Below are 21,338 nucleotides of genomic sequence, written 5' to 3'. Positions count from 1 at the left end.
CTGCCAGTAACAGAGGGCCACAAGCAGAGGAAATCATGCTGTAAGAGGTTCCTGCGAAGGCAACTGCAAAATGGTTCAAATGGCTCTGAGCACTATGGGACTCAACTGCTGTGGTCATAAGTCCCCTAGAACTTAGAACTACTTAAACCTAACTAACCTAAGGACATCTCACACATCCATGCCCGAGGCAGGATTCGAACCTGCGACCGTAGCGGTCGTGCGGTTCCAGACTGTAGCGCCTTTAACCGTTCGGCCACTCCGGCCGGCAAGGCAACTGCAATTTGACTTATGTAAAAGACCTTACAAGCCACTGACTGAAAAGGTTAAGGAATCTATTCTCATGCCTAGAATTTGTAATGAGGATGGGTCAAAGACAATTGGATGGATGGAGTCAGCAGAATACCTGCTGACCGCCGTACTTCCTGATGACAACGCTAATACTGAAATATACGCACAACTTAGAAGTGCACAGGGTAACGAATAGGGCAATCAGATGTTCGTGGTACTTCATGCTCACAAAGTTGCTGTTGTTGTTGTTGTTGTTGTCGTCTTCAGTCCTGAGACTGGTTTGATGCAGCTCTCCATGCTACTCTATCCTGTGCAAGCTTCTTCATCTCCCAGTACCTACTCAACCTACATCCTTCTGAATCTGCTTAGTGTATTACCCTCCACGTTGCCCTCCAATACTAAACTGGTGATCCCTCGATGTCTCAGAACATGTCCTACCAACCGATCCCTTCTTCTAGTCAAGTTGTGCCACAAACTTCTCTTCTCCCCAATCCTATTCAATACCTCCTCATTAGTTACGTGATCTACCCACCTTATCTTCAGCATTCTTCTGTAGCACCACATTTCGAAAGCTTCTATTCTCTCCTTGTCCAAACTAGTTATCGTCCATGTTTCACTTCCATACATGGCTACACTCCATACAAATACTTTCAGAAACGACTTCCTGACACTTAAATCTATACTCGATGTTAACAAATTTCTCTTCTTCAGAAACGATTTCCTTGCCATTGCCAGTCTACATTTTATATCCTCTCTACTTCGACCATCATCAGTTATTTTACTCCCTAAATAGCAAAACTCCTTTACTACTTTAAGTGTCTCATTTCCTAATCTAATTCACTCAGCATCACCCGATTTAATTTGACTACATTCCATTATCCTCGTTTTGTTTTTGTTGATGTTCATCTTATATCCTCCTTTCAAGACACTGTTCATTCCGTTCAACTGCTCTTCCAAGTCCTTTGCTGTCTCTGACAGAATTACAATGTCATCGGCGAACCTCAAAGTTTTTACTTCTTCTCCATGAATTTTAATACCTACTCCGAATTTTTCTTGCTGTAGCAAGCCCAAAACTGGAAACGCACCTGGTTCGGACAGCGTTTACCCTGAGATCGTGCGGGTGGTGGGTCCACTGATGGTGCCATATTTGACAGCATTACTAAAAGAGGTGTTGCGGACAGGTAGGATCCCAGCGATATGGAAAAGAGCTAGTGCAGCAGTGATTAAAAAGTGACAGGATAAAGACGTAATCACCTGTTTACTTCTAACGTCTTTGTCAAACTTCAGAAGAGTTTGCTGTGTGACCAGTTGCAGGTGCATAGGGAGCCCCCGGATCTAAACTAGTGTCAATGTGGTTTCAGAAAAGGGAAGTATATAGATGATACGGTTAATAGAGCTTTTCTGATTGTAGAAAATTCGACAGTGAAGTATGCAGGCGCGTTCATGATTGACATCGCAGGGTACTCGATATTCTTTGGTGGCCTGCGATGTTTGCACGCCTCCGAGATGTCGGTGCCCCTAATGTCTGCGTAAGACCTTTATGGGTTATTGTAGTGGATGGAGCGTCCAGTGGCTTGTGGAGCAGAGTGAGGTAATCAAAAAGATTACCAAGGGCTGCCCTTAAGGCTCCGTAAGTGGTTCATTGTTCCGAGATCTTAGTACTAAACCCTTACTACATCTGTTAGACGGGGCAGACGCTATTGTAATTGTTTGTGGATACACAGATGACATCCTAATAGTTGTGTCTGCAGACTCCAGGGCGAGATTTGAAGAAGAAGAAGAAGAAGAAGAAGAAGAAGAAAAGAAAAAAAGACTAATGATGTGTTTGCTCAGTTGCAGCATTGGTGCAAGGGCAACAAATTGACTGTAGCAGTTCATAAAACTACATACATACTTCTGAAGGGACGACTTTGCCTTGCGAGGGATGCCTCCCTGAGGCTTGACGGAATCCCTGTAATACGTTGCACTGTTTGTACGAGTAGATATTTAGGCATTGTTTTAGAGTAGACAAGAAACTTTCTAGAACATATGAAATCTGTTATTCAGAAAGCGGCTAAAATCATGCGTAAGATTGCCCGTGCTGGCACTGCTGCCTTCAAATTCCCCTTGCATGTGGGGAAGTTTTCCTCTCATTTGTTATCTGCCGTCAGAATGTAATGGCTCGTATGTCCCTTGAAGCACTCGATGGCATATCCTTTCGTGTTCGGATATGCAATTCCACCTGTATGTAAAAAGTCTGCCGATGTGATACTAGTTGGTCTGTTCTAGATATTCGAGCTAACTTCTGCCTAATCGTCGGCCAGACGCCTTTTACCCCTGCACACGCTGATCTCTGTTCCACAGTATGCAGTGAGCTGGAAGAAGCACACAGCGGAGACCCTGTCAGGGGGACGGCGTGGGGTATGGAGCTGTGAAGTGGCACTGCCACCTGGGATCGTTGCCGTCACCGGGGTGGCCGATCTCTGCCCAGTCAGCTCGCGGCCACGGCTCTCAGGCGGGCAGGCAGCTCCGTGTGCACGTGACCCGGCTCCAGTTGACGGGGACGGGTGCGCACCATATACAAGGGATGTGTATCCGCACACATTAACGTAGAACGCAAAATGTCGTTGCTGATAAACTTTTACTTGTCTGACGCCATTGAATACAGGGAACCTGTAGGCATTGGACCATGCAATATTACTGGTGACTTCCCGTAACTCGAGAAAACTGAATTAATATACTAGCGGAAAAATGCTCCCATCCCAGCCCAAAAAATGCGAATATGTTCCCGTCTGTAGAAAAGGCTCTGACACAAAAAGTGGGCTACCAGCTGCCTCATTCTACCTTTAAATACTTTTCCAAAAATTTTGGCACGCCTTAAGCCGGATTTTACGTGTAAAAATATGGTAACTTCGAACCTGTGTATCTCGGAAATGGACAATAATATAAAGAAAATTTTTAAGGTTGTTCTAGAACTGGGTCTTGGAAATACGACGTAAAAATTACAGACATTTCCTGTGCATAGCCCTCTCGGAATCCGCGGCTGGGTCTTAGTACCCAAGAAAGGAGTTTTATGGGTGTTTCGCGATAACGGATAAAGATTTTTGAAAACGGGGAGACGTCTCTTCTAAATAAATGCCTATAGAACATAACGTTAAAATTTGAGCAATTTGCTGCAATTATTTATTATTTCGATTCAGCTTCATACCGGATTTTACGTATAGAATTAGAGCAACTTTGAACATCTGTATCTCGGGAGCAGATAAAGTTACAAAGAAAGTTTTCAAGGTTGTTCGAGATCTAGATCTTACGAATACATTGTAAAAATTTCAGACATTTGCTGTGCATAGTCGTCTCGGAATCCTACGCTGGATTTTGGTCCGCTGGTGACGGCGAAAATATAGTAAAGAAACCCATGTTGTGGGTTTTTTCGAGGAACCATCCATGAACTAATGTAGCCCGTGCAAGTCTCATTAAGGCCACCGCAGACCACATGAAATACAAGAAGAACCAACCACCGATTTGCTCCATTTGCCTAAGCAGAAGGAAGCGTGGAATATTCATACTTTGACCCTGTGCTGTAGGGTAACGACATTAAGATTATTCTGTTGAATATAAAAATGGTTCCCAGCTCAAGGGCTGTCGAAAACACTTGACCCTACATTTCTATCACCAATAGAACCCGACATATAAGCAGCAGAAAATCCCACTGTTATGCGCGGCGTTTTGGAACATATTAAGTATGCATACTGTGGCATGCATACCGATTCAGCAGGCACTTCAAACGGCTACTCAGAAATTCTGATAGTTCTGATATCACATCTAGCATGTGAAACACTAATATCACCAATACTGCCCTCACAACGTGTAACTTGTAAACTGCTTCCACACGAATTTACTCCTTTGTCACAAAGTTCTGCCTTCTCCATTTTGAGAAAACAAACACTTTTGACACTCGACATATGGATTCATATAACATCGTCCCAACTCACCTTTAATTCTTCTTCTAGGAACTTTTCGATTTCAAAATAAGTCGTTCTAACATTATTTCCATCGAAAGGTAACTTTCCTTCTTGGCTGAGTCATCACGGCATGTTCTGCTACACAGACGGTTTCAAACACAAACAGTTGTGTGCCCCAGAGGCAGTCCTCACAGCTATACTTCCGCCCGTTCATATCAAATGCTGCTGCATTAACTGTCTTCTCCTAACTCAGATCCGCACTTGCCACGAATTTCTTAAATGATCCGTGCTCTTTTAGTTCACTCTTTCGCAGATGTTAATTTGGGCACTGGCGAACGTCGACTACCATCCATTGGCTGTTTGTTCACAAAAATTCTGCGACGCCAAAAACAGCCACACTGCCGTGTTGCACATTTTGTAGCCAGCCCTTTGGTCCAGTACGCCTGTTCCTGTGTGACGTAATTTTAACCGGGCAACATGCTACCACACCAGTCGTCCTCGTCAGTGCATTTTAATAATACATATTTGTTTATGACTACTTTACTTCACTTTGCACAAGTTCACAGAATTTATCTTTTACAAGTTCTGCTGTGATCTAACTTAGATTTCACTCAGAAGGAGACCGTGCGTACTTATCAATTCCGATTTAGTCCAAATTTATAGTATATGCGAGTTTTGGTCAGAAATAAAAATAACAGAACTGGGAATTCCGGATGGCCAAATGTTTAGAGAATAGTATTTTTGGCCCTCGTCAGGAGGCATCAGCAATTTGTCATAGTGTGCTTTCCAGGCAGTGTGGGGCATAAAGGTAAGAGCACAGACTGGCAATCCGAGGGTCGTGGGTCGAGTTCACAATCCTTTTTTATTCAATTTTTACTTCACACCGCAAATAAAGCGAGGTAATGATCAATATCTTCTAGTTACTAATATTTTCATAAAAGACATGAAAAAAAAGGCAAGTAAAATCTGTGACTGGAAATACATTTTGGTTCAAATGGTTCAAATGGCTCTGAGCACTATGGGACTTAACATCTATGGTCATCAGTCCCCTAGAACTTAGAATATTAATGGTAAAGGACAGTTCATGGGAAATCATGTCTTTGGTGATGTGTTGTTGTTGTTGTTGTGGCCTTCAGTTCTGAGACTGGTTTGATGCAGCTCACCATGCTTATCCTGTGCAAGCTGCTTCATCTCCCAGTACCTACTGCAACCTACATATTTCTGAATCTGCTTAGTGTATTCATCTCTTGGTCTCCCTCCACGATTTTTACCCTCCACGCTGCCCTCCAATACTAAATTGGTGATCCCTTGATGTCTCAGAACATGTCCTACCAACCGATCCGTTCTTCTAGTCAAGTTGTGCCACAAACTACTCTTCTCCCAACCCTGTTCAATACCTCCTCATTAGTTATGTGATCTACCCATCTAATTTTCAGCATTCTTCTGTAGCACCACATTTCGAAAGCTTCTATTCTCTTCTTGTCTAAACTATTTATCGTCCACGTTTCACATCCATACATGACTACACTCCATACAAATACTTTCAGAAACGACTTCCTGACACTTAAATCTATACTCGATGTTAACAAATTTCTCTTCTTCAGAAACGCTTTCCTTGCCATTGCCAGTTACATTTTATATCGTCTCTACTTCGAACATCATCAGTTATTTTGCTCCACAAATAGCAAAACTCCTTTACTACTTAAAGTGTCTCATTTCCTAATCTAATTCCGTCAGCATCACCCGACTTAATTCGACTACATTCCATTATCCTCGTTTTGCTTTTGTTGATGTTCATCTTATATCCTCCCTTCAAGACACTGTCCATTCCGTTCAACTGCTCTTCCAAGTCCTTTGCTGTCTCTGACAGAATCACAATATCATCGGCGAACCTTAAAGTTTTTATTTCTTCCCCATGGATTTTAATACCTACTCCGAATTTTTCTTTTGTTTCCTTTACTGGTTGCTCAATATACAGATTGAATAACATCGGAGAGAGGCTACAACCCTGTCTCACTCCCTTCCCAACCACTGCTTCCGTTTCATGTCCCTCGACTCTTATAACGGCCATCTGGTTTCTGTACAAATTGTAAATAGCCTTTCGTTCCCTGTATTTTACCCCTGCCACCTTCAGAATTTGAAAGAGAATAAAAAAATGGCTCTGAGCACTATGCGACTTAACTTGTGAGGTCATCAGTCGCCTAGAACTTAGAACTAATTAAACCTAACTAACCTAAGGACATCACACACATCCATGCCCGAGGCAGGATTCGAACCTGCGACCGTAGCGGTCGCTCGGCTCCAGACTGTAGCGCCTAGAACCGCACATCCACTCCGGCTGGCGAAAGAGAGTATTCCAGTCAACATTGTCAAAAGCTTTCTCCTAGTCTACAAATGCTAGAAATGTAGCTTTGCCTTTTCTTAATCTAGCTTCTAATATAAGTCGTAGAGTCAGTATTGCCTCACGTGTTCCAACATTTCTACGGAATCCAAACTGATCTTCCCCAAGGTCGGCTTCTTTCAGTTTTTCCATTCGTTTGTAAAGAATTCGTGTTAGTATTTTGCAGCCGTGACTTATTAAACTGTTAGTTCGGTAATTTTCACATCTGTCAACACCTGCCGCCTTTGGGATTGGAATTATTATATTCTTCTTGAAGAATTTCGCCTGTCTCATACGTCTTGCTCATCACATGGCAGAGTTTTGTCAGGGGTGGCTCTCACAAGGCTGTCAGTAGTTCTAATGGAATGTTGTCTACCCCCGGGGCCTTGTTTCGACTTAGTTCTTTCAGTGCTCTATCAAACTGTTCGCGCAGTATCGTATCTCCCGTTTCATCTTCATCTACATCCTCTTTCCTTCCTATAACATTGCTCTCAAGTACTTCGCCATTGTATAGTCCCTCTATATACTCCTTCCACCTTTCTGCTTTCCCTTCTTTGCTTAGAACTGGGGTTCCATCTGAGCTCTTAAATTTCATACAAGTGGTTCTCTTTTCTCCAAAGGTCTCTGTAATTTTCCTGTAGGCAGTTTCTATCTTACGCTTAGTGAAATAGGCCTCTACATCCTTACATTTGTCCTCTAGCCATCCCTACTTAGCCATTTTGCATTTCCTGTCGATCTCATTTTTGAGAGGTCTGTATTCCTGTTTGCCTGCTTCATTTACTGCATTTTTATATTTTCTCGTTTCGTCAATTAAGTTCAGTACTTCTTCTGTTACCCAAGGATTTCTATTAGCCCTCGTCTTTTTACCTGCTTTATCCTCTGCTGCCTTCACTACTTCATCCCTCAAAGCTACCCATACTTCTTCTACTGTATTTCTTTCCCCCATTCTTGCCAATTGTTCCCTTATGCTCTCCCTGAAACTCTGTACAACCTCAGGTTTAGTCAGCTTATGCAGGTCCCATCTCGTTAAATTCCCACCTTTTTGCAGTTTCTTAAGTTTTAATCTACAGTTCATAACCAATAGATCGCGGTCAGAGTCCACATCTGCCCCTGGAAATGTCTTTGGTGATAGGAACGCGAATGAATGTGGTACGGACTGACCGTTATTATACCGAAACGATAGACACTAGGATCAAGTCCTTCTTCACTGATTTTTGTTGCAAAGACCTGCAGAGGGACAGGTGCGACTTGTGCGTATCGACGACTTAAGAATCAGATTATTATTTACAGCAAAGGGAGGTTGTATAACATACGGTAGACACAGGCAGTGGACACTTGGAAGTGGATGTGCACAGTATACTAGAGCAACCAATGGAAACTAGTAAGGGAGAGTACTTTGTGGTAGTGATGAAGCAGCTGATGCGGGTAAACAGAAAGTTGAACACGGCCGCACAGAGCAGCAGCAGCAGCAGCAGCAGCAGAAGCCTGCAGGTGGTGTGTGGTGTGTGGCGGCGCTGCGCCCACCTACCTGGTACTCGCACTTGAACTCGTGCTCCATGAAGCTGAGGCGGCGCAGCTCCCAGGACAGCTCGAAGGCGGTCAGGATGGGGTCCTTGGAGGAGAGCGCGATGAGCGAGGGGCTGGCCAGCGCGCGGTACGCGTTGATGCGGGACCGCGAGTGGCGCAGCGAGTCCTCCTGGCGCGACACCACGCACTCGTCGCAGCCGCACCTGCGGGCCGCACGCACTCTCACCACACTGGCACACGGCTCGCAAAGAAGAGGTAAAGCCCGTAACTGTCGGGAATTTAGCTCGTAGGGCCCTAAAACCTCCCTCTGCAATTGTGCCGATGTCACATTAACACCACATTTCAGCAACTCCGAGGACGCAACCCCACTGAACGCGGTTAGACGTCTCTGGAGTGTAGAGCAATCGCTATTTTTGCTCTAGTATACGAGTTGGAAAGACCGGGGATCGTTGAAAATCATTTGATCAAATTTGAGCCCTTCCACAGCCGTCGAGGTTGCGTGCCTTCGGGTGCTAGTGCAGCCACTCAGCTGAATGGATACCGAAGTCTCTAGAGGCACGTTTTTAACGTGCTTAGCAAAGATGCGTGGGTGGCACAGAGGGTGTTGCCGAAGTCGGAGGTCTCGGAGGGACTCTTTGGCATTTTATTTGCGAACGTGCCAATGTTGCACCCATCCGTGATCACGCCACAGGAGAGTGCAAAACAGGACGCATGAAAAAGCATTTGCTGCTTCGGATGACGTTCAGATTTCCTCGAATGGTATTCAGCGGTTCCTAGTGGTAACACACTGTACGGTAACAGCAAAAACTGCGGTCGGACTACACTTCAAAGGGATGAGATCACGTTCGACGGGGTTGCAGCCCCCTAATATCCTTAGAGTAGAGTCGAATCCTCCGGGGCGATGTCAGCCTTGTAGAAAATGGTCAAGACGTGGTCCTGTTGCTCATCGCACTGCCGAATGTGCAAATGTGTGGTAGTCGAGAGGTGCATTCATTGACGGCCTCTCTTCCATCCCCTCAGGGCTTTTCGTGTCGATTCTGGGTGTCGGAGTCTCTGAATTGTTTTCCTCGGCTGCCCGCAACAAAACCGCACGATTTCAATTTTGGACGTGGCGGTTCTGACCTCCATTAGACATCAGGCATCGAAACAAGGGCTGAAATGCGGGTTAGGGAGACGACCGTTCAGTCATGTGACATGTCAAAGATGGGGTTGGTGACATTTGGTGCCAGCGTGACATCACTAAGCTGACAGTTCCTCCACAGCTGCGACCCCTCGCTGTTTCAAGCGCCGCCGGGCCACAGCACGGTGGCGCCGCAGGGGGCCTCGCTTTTGCGCGATTACACTGGAAGGTTGTAGGCACCTTTGAGCCAAATTTCAAACTTACGCCTCACAGTGGGAGACAATTACGGGCTTTCGAAAAAGTGACTTTTTTTTGTGCAATGCTACACTTAAGTCACACTATAGAGTAAGACTGCTGAAGCAGGCAAGCGGTCGAACATAGGGATAGTATCTTCCACTATCCTCCCCACCCACAAAACCGTGATTCAACCTGTTGTGTTGCCTAGGTATCCCTTACACTAACGTCCTCCAAATTATGCAAGTCCACTTTGCTTTAAGCATGTATTTACGTTGTCCCACAGCTTTACCACTCCATCAAAACCGCATACCTCATCACCAACAATCAATGCGTCTTTGTATCTCATACCGTTCACAAACTCGACTTCAGTGATCCATACAGCTAGATGACAAAACCTAATGGCGTGGCACTAACATCGCGTCGGACCTCCTTTTTCCTGGCGTAGTCCAGCAACTCGACGAGGCGTGGACTCATCGAGTCGCTGGGAGTCGCCTGCAGAAGTTCTGAGCCGTGCAGCCTCTATAGCCTGTTTACGATTTTACGCACTAAATCATCTCTAAATTATGGAATTAATGTCGGGCGATGTGTGTGCTTCAAAAATGGTTCAAATGGCTCTGAGCACTATGGGAGTCAACTACTGAGGTCATCAGTCCCCTGGAACTTAGAACTACTTAAACCAAACTAACCTAAGGACATCACACACATCCATGCCCGAGCCAGGATTCGAACCTGCGACCGTAGCGGTCACGCGGTTCCAGACTGTAGCGCCTAGAACCGCACGGCCACTCCGGCCGGCGATGTGTGTGGCCAAACCATTCATTCGAAATGACAGAACGTACTTCACATCAATCGCAACACAATTGTGGTACGGTTACACGCCTAAATATTCTCTCGTTGTTTCGGAACATCGAGTCCGTGAATGGCTGCAAATGGTCTCCGAGTAGCCGAACACTACCCAGTCAGTGATCGGATCAGTTGGACCAGAGCAACCATTTCATTCCACGAAAACACAGACCACAAAATTATGGAGCGGCTACCAGCTTGCACAGTGCTTTGTTGACAACCTGGATTCAACCTACCGTCACCTGTCACTAATTGCAATCGGGACTCATCTGACCAGACGACGGTTTTCCGGCCGTCTATGTACTGACCAGGGTGGTTACGAGCCTAGGATAGGCGCTGCATGCGAGGTCGCGCTGCTAGCAAAGGTCGTCTGCTGTCCTAACGCATACGTCCGCCGTACGTCCTACGTTCACTTCTACGGTTACGTGTTGCTTGTCCGTTAGCATTTAAATCTCTACTCAAACGCCGCTGCGCTCGGTCATCGAGTGAATGCCGTCGACCACTTTGTTGTCCGTGGTGAGACGTAATGCCTGAAATTTCGTACACTTGACACTGTGAATCTCGGAATATTGAATTTCCTAAGGATATGCTAAATAGAACGTCCTATGCGTATAGCTACAACTACCAATCCACGTTCTAACTCTATGGATTGTTGTCGTGCGGCCATAACCACGTAGGAAAGCTCTTCAAACGAATCACCTGAGTACAAACGAGAGATCCGCCAATGCTCTGCCGATATACCGCCATCTGTACGTGTGCACCTCGCTATCCCATGACTTTCGTCACCTGAGTGTGTGTTTTAGGTTTAGAATCCAAGATGGCTACTGAGCTTTCCCCTGGCGTCACGTGCCACTTGTACTGTGTGTAAAATGGTGTTTTAGCTACAAATAATTTGCATATCTTGCTGATATCGCAGCCTGCCATTCTCAGTTTGTAGCCGAACAGCTGACTTGTCCTCGGTTTAAAACGATGTGTTAGGAACAAGTGAGCCTTTATTTGAACAGACAGTACGGTGCGAGCAGCGGACACGTGGTGGCTGCACCGCGTGGGCGTGGCGACCAGCAAGTAGCCGACGAGGGCAGCTGGCGTCAGCTGACACACATACGGGACGGACTAGCTCACTGACGGCTCCGACACCCATCTGAAACACTGTGCAGCGTTCAGTGCTGTCTAATTGGCAATCTCTGCTGCTCTGCGCACACTACCGTGACACATATCCGTACCCACACACAATTCCAGAGGGTACGATCCTCCTTTCCTCAGTGAGCACTCGGCCGATTACATTCATTGTAAGACAGGATTTGTGTCCTAACTGACAGCACAGAGAAATATATTTCATTTTTGAAGGGAATCACCGAGAGCATCACTCTACGCTTCGTGTAATCACTAAGACTCACGGAGGCGCCACTTTCTGAAACCGTGCGTCAGCAGGATTTGTATCTCACTCGAGCTGTGCATTCCGATGATCATATATTTCAGCTTGTAATGAAAAAGGGGAATTCCAGTATGATTATTTGGATTCGGTGGAGAAATTCAGTAAACTACGTTGCCTGACGTAGCGGCGTTCTCGAGCAAACTTAAAGGCCAGGTGTGGAGTGTGGCCACAAGGTGAGCTTTTGGAACGAGTTTCCAGAGTGTAAGCCTGGAGACATCCTCTCTGGATCCTGCATTCCACTACACTGCACCGGGACTTCCATAGGACACTGTGCTCGAACCGACATATGTGAACAGTGCACTCTTAAACGATGTTGACCGGCTGTTGTTGTTCACAGGTGGGATTTATGGGGGACTTTCCCGAAGTGTCTGTGCATACACCAGTGCAAATAATCCGCAAACGGGTGAACAGTTGAATAAGAAAAAGTCCAGGGATTTAAGTCGCACCATGTATTTAGATGTAAACCACACATAAGGACAAACCACACAATAAACACTACCTGTTGGTTTCTACGGCTGTCTAGTGAAAAAATGACCAGAATGGGTAATTTATCATCTGTGGTGGGAGATTCTGAAACGTATTCTAATAATTTGAATGATGTACACAGCGATTTGCCCATATGTGCACAACACTGTGTCCTGTGAAATGATCTAGCGACGATACGGGTCACATACGGGGATATTCACTGACGCGAGCCACTTCGGCAAAGAACAGGGCGCGGAACGTGGCAACCGGAAGCTGGAAGTAACGAAGCTGGTCGGTTCTTCACGTGACACTGGCGTGAGCATCTGAGGAAGGAATGGCGGAACCTCGAGTACATGACGAGGTGTCGCAGGTCGGCCTCGTCTGTGAAGCAGCACGAGCGGCGACCTGTGGCAGGTCGTACCACTCAGCCCACATTCCTGACTACGGCCTCAGGAACGTCCTGTTGCGTTCGCTTTTCCACCTAATGACTTGGCCAACTACAGTTGCAGTGGGCACGAGATCACCTACATTCTGCCTCGGATAGATGTACAACTGTCTGCAGGTCAGACGAATCACAATTCATGTTATACCAGGTCGAAGGTCGTGTCCAGAGATGCAGTTACCTACGTAAACTGCACCATTCCACACGTGGTGACTGTCGGAGAAACATTAATCTTTGGAGCCCGTAGTAGTAATTGGAGGTGCCGTGGGAGCTGTGGACTACGTGTACGTCATTGCACATCACCTGCACCGTTTCAGACTGGGTGTCTTGCCTGCCGGTGTCAGCCGACCAGAATCCTGTTACAGTGGTTTGAGGGCCGTGACAGTGCCCTGACGCTGTTACCTCGGTCGCCACAGCCGCCTGACCTCAGCCCTACGGCGCTCTCCTGGGACGATGCCGGCCACCGGCCCCTCATTTACGGCGACTTCGCGACCTGTGCCCAGACATCCGGCACCACATCCGTCGGGAAACCTACCGAGGGCTCGTCGGATCGGCGCTATTGAGAATCGCTACGGCTCTCCGTTCCAAAGGTGTACCGATGCAGGTGATCATTACTTTGGGCCGTCAGTGTAATTATCGTACGAGTTGACCAGGCGCTTATGTCAACTACAGATGTGAGACACAGAAACTTAGCCCTATAATTTTGTGCCTGTTCCTCTCGCAAGTTCCTTCCGAAAGACAAGTAAACTTAAAATGTACATAATGTCTGATGGATGCCAAAAGAACAACGACACAGCAAACAACATATGTAGAAGGAGAAAATATGCACTGAGAGCAACCGTACACATAAACAAACAAGAAAATGTTTTCTGGAACATTCTCCTAGGGAAACAGCGATCTCGGAAATGTCAATAACATTTTGCTGAGAACAGTCTTTACCGCACAAATATTTTGTTTAAAGTGGTAAAGCGGTGACCGGTTTCGATCTATTGCACTTAGACCATCTTCAGACTTTGTACTCCACAGCAGCTGGGCCGGCCTGCTCAGCCTGCTCATCCGGCGCACCTCCTGTCACCGTCGTGATGGTCTAAGTGCAATAGATCGAAACCGATCCCCGCTTTACCACTTTAAACAAAATATTTATGCAGTCAAGACTGTTTTTAGTAAAATTTTATCAACGAACGAGAGAGTTAAGTCTGTAGCATACTATTAAATGATGGTAAAAAGTCATGACAATTTAATTAGTCAAAGAGAAAATTACGGGTTTAGAAGTGAATAACAGCGTAATGGACCATACAGCCAGTCGTGCACATGAAACTTCATCACAGAGTGATGTGTATGTGGGGTGCATAGTGGTTTTGCATGTAGGTTTCAGTAAGCGATGCAAGGGGTTAACTGAGGAACTTCGGAAGCTACCAGAACTGTGGAAACAATTAGAAAGTCATTTGACACGTGTCAGAATACCGATTTATTTACTCGAAGCTTAGAGATCACACGAATATCTAACGCTTTTAGTTAGAGATGTAGGTATACAGATAGAAATTTAGAGATGTGTTTGAAAGTTCCCCATATCCTCCCCTGTCAGGTCTGCTTCTACGGGTAAGACCAGCTGCACATGCATTGAGAGCTGTTGTAACGTAACTGTTTAGTCAGATGCCGCTAAGCTACAGCTGTACCCCCTGCTCAACCCCTCGGGTGAAAAGTTTAACTTTCTATTTTCAGACAATTATCAAAGGTCAGGCACTCACACATAATCAACTTCGCTCTCCAAAATTCCAGAACATGTTCAGATTTGCTTGGACATATGCAGGGTTTGACGGTCTACACACGGAAAAATTTGAAAACGTTAAAAACATATGTTTTGACAGAGCACAGGCAAAACTGTGCGACTGTGAAACTGTTGCATTCATTTGTTGCAGTTTATGTGACAAACTGTTATGTTTTCATCACTTTTTTGGGAGTGATTATCACATCCACAAGAAAACCTAAATCGGGCAAGGTAGAAGAAACTTTTTACCCATTCACCAAGTGTACAAGTTAAGTGGGTCGACAACATATTCCTGTCATGTGACGCACATGCCGTCACCAGTGTCGTATAGAATATATCAGGCGTGTTTTCCTGTGGAGGAATCGGTTGACCTATGACCTTGCAATCAAATGTTTTCGGTTTCCATTGGAGAGGCACGTCCTTTCGGCTACTAATCGCACGGTTTTGCGGTGCGGTCGCAAAAAACAGACACTAAACTTATTACAATGAACAGGGACGTCAGTGAACGAACGGACAGATCATAACTTTGCGAAAATAAAAAATTAAACTTTTCACTCGAGGGAAGACTTGAACCAAGGACCTTTCGTTCGGCAGTTGCTCACGCTAACCACGGGACCACGGCGCTCCTGAGGTCGAGCTGTGCTATATGTTGTCTATCTTGCGCATGGACTACCCAGTTTGTATATTTTGCTTATTTTTTTCATAGTTCCACACAACTTCTTCCTGTTTTCTCGATTGATGTGTGTTCAGTTTTTCAAGGCCTATCCATTGTGACAACTTATAACTAAATCTGAGGGGGTGCGATGGGGAGGTTCCCTTGTTAGCACTCATCAGGTCGATGTTGGAGTACGCGGCGGTGGTGTGCGGAAACGCGACAGACACTCATCTGCAGACACTGCAACGAGCGCAGAATAAAGCCCTCCGGCTGTGGCGCTTCATCTGCCTCGAGACTTTGGTACGAGGCAGCTTAACGATATCGCGGCAATCCCGACGCTGACGCAGTTAAGTCCCATAGTGTTCAGAGCCATACGAACCATATGCACCGACGCTGAAGCGACGATTCCGCGAGCTTGCGACGAAATTCTACGCGTCGGCGAGGACATCCAGAAACCCGCTGGTCAGTGGATTGGGAAACCAACTTCACTGACGCCCAGCCACCAGATGGCCGGACCTGCTCCTGGAATGATAACCGGGCAGCAAGAGAAGAAGAATGCAACCCAGAAGACGAGCCAAAAAGAAAAGAAAATGAATATACTATGGTTCACCGAAGCAGGAACAGCAGACTCTGCTGTGTGTCACGAAGGAAGCAAGCAGAATCTTCAGTTCGCACCCAGCTACCGTGTCGTCTGCATCAGTCAAACACCGGCTTACGCGCTGTCTCGGGTGACGTTACAGCCAGACTGCAACGAAACTCGTGTTATCGGTACAACCAGGAAGTGAATACGCGATGACTGTACACCGTCCTGGATCGCTTAGATTGCGCTGAAGTGACTGTTTGTGTGCCGCCCGCAATGTTAACAAAGCCGCATGGTACGTGGTGATAAGTATTTTCCACATTTGTAGTAAGCAATTAACTTTGATTATCAGAAGTCAGGGAGGAAGACCATTTAGTGGGAACTTGCCGTAGAGGTCGCCCCTGAACTACTCATAGTGCTGTTTAAGATAGAGACATCAAATTTATTATCACTATTATCATTAGGAATATTACTATGTTTTGCGTGCGAAAGTTGATCATATATATCTATCAATTACAACTTAAAATTTAATTTATAATCGTAATTCCTGATACCGCTGATTAAATAGAGAATGGAAATATTTCTTTCAGTGGGGTGGACAAGAATGTGGACTTGCAGACTGGAAACAACGGTGAGTATGTCCTCCGTCGCTTTCGGGCTGACCACAGAAATAGTTTTCAGGCTCTCGGAACAGAGGGCGCCGCCGCCGCCGACCACAGACAGAGCAGCGTAAGTGATCTTTCGTCGCCAGTTTTTTTCTTTTCTTGTGGTGTTACTTTTCATACAGTGTGTCGAGTTGGCAAGTGTGCCGCGGCGGTCAGCTTGCAGTTACCGCTGTCCAACACGAAACGCACGAAGCATCGAAGAACCGCCACACAGCGATTTTCACGGCCGGCGACGAGGATGGCGCAGCCTGCGACACCAGCTCTGCCCTGATCTAAAGCGTTCTCACTTGCGGTCAGCCACCCCTCTACTCAAACATTACTTCAACAGCTAGTCTGCTTACAATAACTTGACAACAATAATAAATGTAAGTAAGCTGCAGGAAAATGTAAATTTCGTGCGACTATGGACCTTGCCGTTGGTGGGGAGGCTTGCGTGCCTCAGCGATACAGATAGCCGTGCCGTAGGTGCAACCACAACGGAGGGGTATCTGTTGAGAGGCCAGACAAACGTGTGGTTCCTGAAGAGGGGCAGCAGCCTTTTCAGTAGTTGCAAGGGCAACAGTCTGGTTGATTGACTGATCTGGCCTTGTAACAATAACCAAAACGGCCTTGCTGTGCTGGTACTGCGAACGGCTGAAAGCAAGGGGAAACTACAGCCGTAATTTTTCCCGAGGGCATGCAGCTTTACTGTATGGCATGGAGAGCTGCATCAAACCAGTCTCAGGACTGAAGACCACAATAACAACAACAACAACAGGGCCCCCCGTCGGCTACACCGTTCGCCGGGTGCAAGTCTTTCGATGTGACGCCACTTCGGCGACTTGTTCGTCGGTGGGGATGAAACGATGATGATTAAGACAACACAACAGGCAGTCCCTGAGCGGAGAAAATCTCCGACCCAACCGGGAATCGAACCCGGGCCGTTAGGTATGATATTCCGTCGCGCTAACGACTCAGCTACCGGGGGCGGACAGCTGCAGCTCGCAATGCTGAAATGACTTCCCCTGAGTGCTCGGGTTGTATGTCATGTTGTGCGTCATGCGTAGAGGAATTCTGCCGTTTAGTCGATCTAATTCAATCTGCAAGTTCTCTTGAACCATCGCAAACATTCTGGATATTCCAAAAGTTTACATCACTGGTGCTTTTAAAGGAATTCAGCAAATAGGAAGTATATTAACGTCGGTCAACATACACTTTTAGTTACACAGAACTTACAGAGCACGGAAGTTGGATAACACCTTTAGTATAGAGTGTAGTAATCTACAATGAAAACTCCGATAGTAATGTGTGGCGGGTCGTATCCTAATTAACTGCGTTAATTCGTCTTCCTGCGGAACGCAGTGTGCCGATCTGCTTTGTGCTGCACGAACTCAAACAACACCCAGCTACACTTTCACATCTGAGCTTACATCTACATCTAATCGTACTCCTTGTCACACGATGCACGCATAAAGCGTGTAAAACGGCGTCAGTATTCACTAGGAAAACGCCAAGGTCGAGACCCTGTCCCTAACCCACAATTACATGTATTTTAGTCAACCTAAAGCGTATCTCCTCAGTTAGCTTCACTTAAGAACCATTCCTTGAGTACACACACAGTAGAAGGTCTTTGCCCTCAGTTGTTTATTTTTTAGGAAGACCAGCGCAACACGAGCAAAGCACACGAAACACAGCATCCAACCAAATGATGTGAACGGTCAAAGTTGCCCCTCTGAATCGTCGTGAACAAGTGTCTCGAGCTGGTAGTGCGGTTTCCTGACCAGTTCGCTCGCCAATCCGCAGCCGGCACCTCTCTCAACGTGACTGTTTGATTTCAATACAATGTACGCACAATCTACTGTATACTACGAAAATGAAGTAACATTCCAAATGATTTGGATGGAGACACACTCTCCTTGTGTACTTGCCTTGAAGCAAAATAACACTTTCTGTTTTATACGACTAGCCCATACAAAAACTAAATGGACAGCTGAGATTCGCAGACCCGGTTCTTGGTCGAAACGTGTTTTTCAGCAACACAGGACTTACTGGACCGTGACCCCCCCCCCCCCCCCCCCCCTCCCCGCCGGCTTCCAGCGGTCCTTCCCGTCGCCAGCGAGTCCGCGATCATCTTCCACGCGTTCCACTCGGCTCTGTCGCACACAATGAGCGACTCTGGCCTTTGAATCTTTGGCTCGCATCTCTACGCGCCTGGACGATAATTTCGAGCTCTGAACCAGCGTTAACATCATTTTTGGTGAGCATCCACAGCACCTGACATTAGGTTTCGTTGTCTCCTTAATATGCGTTCTGTTCGATTACAACATGTGGATAAGAAAATGTGAAAAATGGCCAATAAATTAGTACAACGAGTTCATCAAATTTTATATTTACAATAGCTGACGACAAGCACTAGCTGGATATCAAATGAAATGCACAGAAAAAAAGGCTGGAGTGCATTCAGTACACTGCACACACAGAGTTTTGAAAACTAAAATCCCTGTGTTATGTTCACTGTTTAGTATGTTTCTAGTTTTCAGCTTTCAGCTGTGCTGCACAGGCTTTTAATACGAAAACCACTTACAAAATGGATGTAGCTCAACGAGGGATGCAGAGGTGCGTAATGGAAATTACAAAGAGTCTTTAAGAAGTAAGTTCCACATTATTATGGCATATCAATTAGTTTTTATTGAGTAGTGTACAACACTTGAAAGTGACACTGATTTTTGACGCTATTTTTGGACATAGACAGCAAGTCTGCGTAAAAACCGGTCGGAACATTGTACCAACCGTCAAATTCCCAGACGGCAGAAATCTGCGCACTGGTCGCGGGGCCATTGGAGAATCGCTGCGTGAACTTCCTCGTCGTTGGGGTGCATCTCTGTTGGAGTGTGGTACATATTACTGACAGTGTCGAGAGCACTCTCAACAACGAGTATATATCAGTTTTGAATAATTGTTAGTCAGTTCTGTTCTGTGGGTGCGGTCGTTGAATAAAGGCAGATGTAAATCCTATTTAACGTTTCGTTAGTAAACCTCGGCCCCCTCCTGAGGTGTTCTTCCCCGAGTGCCTGGTGAGCGCCATCTGTGGCCGATATTGATGGCCGTCCTTCACCCGGTCAGAGTCAGTCGTCCGTGCGGCCATCGTCACACAGTTTCTACCATTAGTTGACTACGACTAAATGTCACATTACGTTTGATACGTACACTGCAAGAATTTCACGGTGAATCTGTGCGCAAATTACACGTCTTTCTCACAAAATTCTTAGTATTTCGTACTTGAAGTGTCGAGTGCGTTTCCAGTTGCTCTACCATTTCAATTGCACACTGTGGTGCAACTGTTATTCGTGCCGCAGCAGAACTGTGCTTGAAGCAAATTCGGAACTTGTACTCTCTCATCGCAGCCCACCACTCTCTTTGTGCGATGGTCTTAACGTGGGACGACATGTGTAGCTTATTGTCTTAACTCCCGACGCCCCGAAAACAAACAACAGCGAGCAGACTGTAGAGGATAACGTCATTATGACACCAATGAAAACGTAACAGAAGGAGGCGGGGCGTAAAGACAAGCGAGCGGACGGTAGAACCGTCAAGCGAGGTGTCTTTCGGATTCCGAGAGGTAACGACAGACTGACGTGGGAAGTGTAGAGATGAAAAATGCAGGAGCGCAACGTGGATGCCTGAAGACCGTAACGAATGACCGGACATAGAACTCGGCAGTGGATATCGAATGCCGGATTGATGTCCCATACTTGCAAACCATACACCGTACAGTGGCAAACGCAGAGCTCCTGTTTACGCCGCAATGACGTCAGTATGGTCAAGGAGACCAGAGAGACCGGAAAAGCACGTGGTTTTCGTGCTGACGTCATTTCATTAGTTCCACGCCGTGCCGCTAGAGGGCAGAATTGCCCTCACAGTCGGCAAATTGATTGCAACAGCCGCAACCTCATATGCCGTGATTTGTCAGTTTGCAAAAATCAGGAAGTTCATTACAGATGAGGTCAGAGTGTCACAAATAACATGCCTGGATAAAAATTCAGCAGTTGGTTTTTCAATGAGCAGGTGCGCGAAAGCTACCGAAAAAAAAGCGATGGAATGGCTACGTAAGTAATAAACCATCGTGAGACGACGTTTCTAACTAGCCATTATAGAGCCACATCTACATCTACAGCATTACTCTGCACCCACAATTAAGTGCCTGGAAAAGGTTTCTTCGAACCACTTTCGGACTATTTCTCCACTGTTCCTTTCTGCAAGAGCGAGCGGCAGAAATTAACACTTAAATCTTTTGGGACGAACTACGATTTATTCTAGTGCGATGATCATTTCTCCGTCTCCAGCGTGGCGACAGCAAAAAGTTTTCAGTATGAGCAGATTACCCAAAACATTACCAACAGTGCTCACTGCGAGACTGAACGGACGTGTGGTGCGCTAAGAGAAGGACGTAAGTGGAGCAGGGACGGGCGGGAAATCATTCTAGCGACGATACAGGCCGAAGAAGGCAAAGTCCGCTGACGCGAGAGTCTTTGACAGAGGGCAGGCCTCGTAGCTCGACTCAGAGGGCGAAGGCTATTCGTGTGCCACTGTCCAAAGTGGCTGAAGGGCCTCATCACTGAACGTCAGAGGCTAGCCTGCTCTGTAAAGCAGGCGAGCTGTGACAGAGCACAGCTGTGGTGCACGCCCAAGTACACCTGTCGGACAGAACATTATTACCACCTGCCTAACAGCCGGAATGTCCCCTGTGGCACGGGTAACAGCGGCGAGGTCGTGGCAGAGAAGAAGTGAGGCCTCGGCAGGCCACGGGAGGGAGCCGGCACCACGTCCGTACACCTACTCCCCAGGGTGTTGAGCTCTGACGCCAAGTTCACTTATGTCCCAGATGTGTTCCATCACATTCATACCTGGAGAGTTACGGGACCAGCAAATCAATTGGAACTCGCCATTGTGTTCCTCGAACCACACGCCTGGCCTTGGTGCAATTATCTTATTAAGAAACCCCCGGACGTTGGG

The 21,338-nt window shown here is 46.5% G+C and overlaps 1 protein-coding gene across 1 annotated transcript in view; it reads right to left on the bottom strand.

Annotated features, from left to right (window-relative positions):
• The window catches only part of LOC124605243 (transient receptor potential-gamma protein-like), a 454,685-nt gene that overhangs the window by 418,493 nt on the left and 14,854 nt on the right, over window positions 1-21,338 (bottom strand). Inside the window, exon 2 of the mRNA XM_047136797.1 lies at window positions 8,138-8,339. Coding sequence (XP_046992753.1) covers window positions 8,138-8,339 — 202 coding nt within the window. The remainder of the gene's footprint in view (window positions 1-8,137; window positions 8,340-21,338) is intronic.

This window comes from Schistocerca americana, chromosome 3, assembly GCF_021461395.2.
Source record: "Schistocerca americana isolate TAMUIC-IGC-003095 chromosome 3, iqSchAmer2.1, whole genome shotgun sequence".
NCBI classification, from domain to species: Eukaryota; Metazoa; Arthropoda; class Insecta; order Orthoptera; family Acrididae; genus Schistocerca; species Schistocerca americana.
This window is presented reverse-complemented; position numbering and strand designations above follow the sequence as displayed.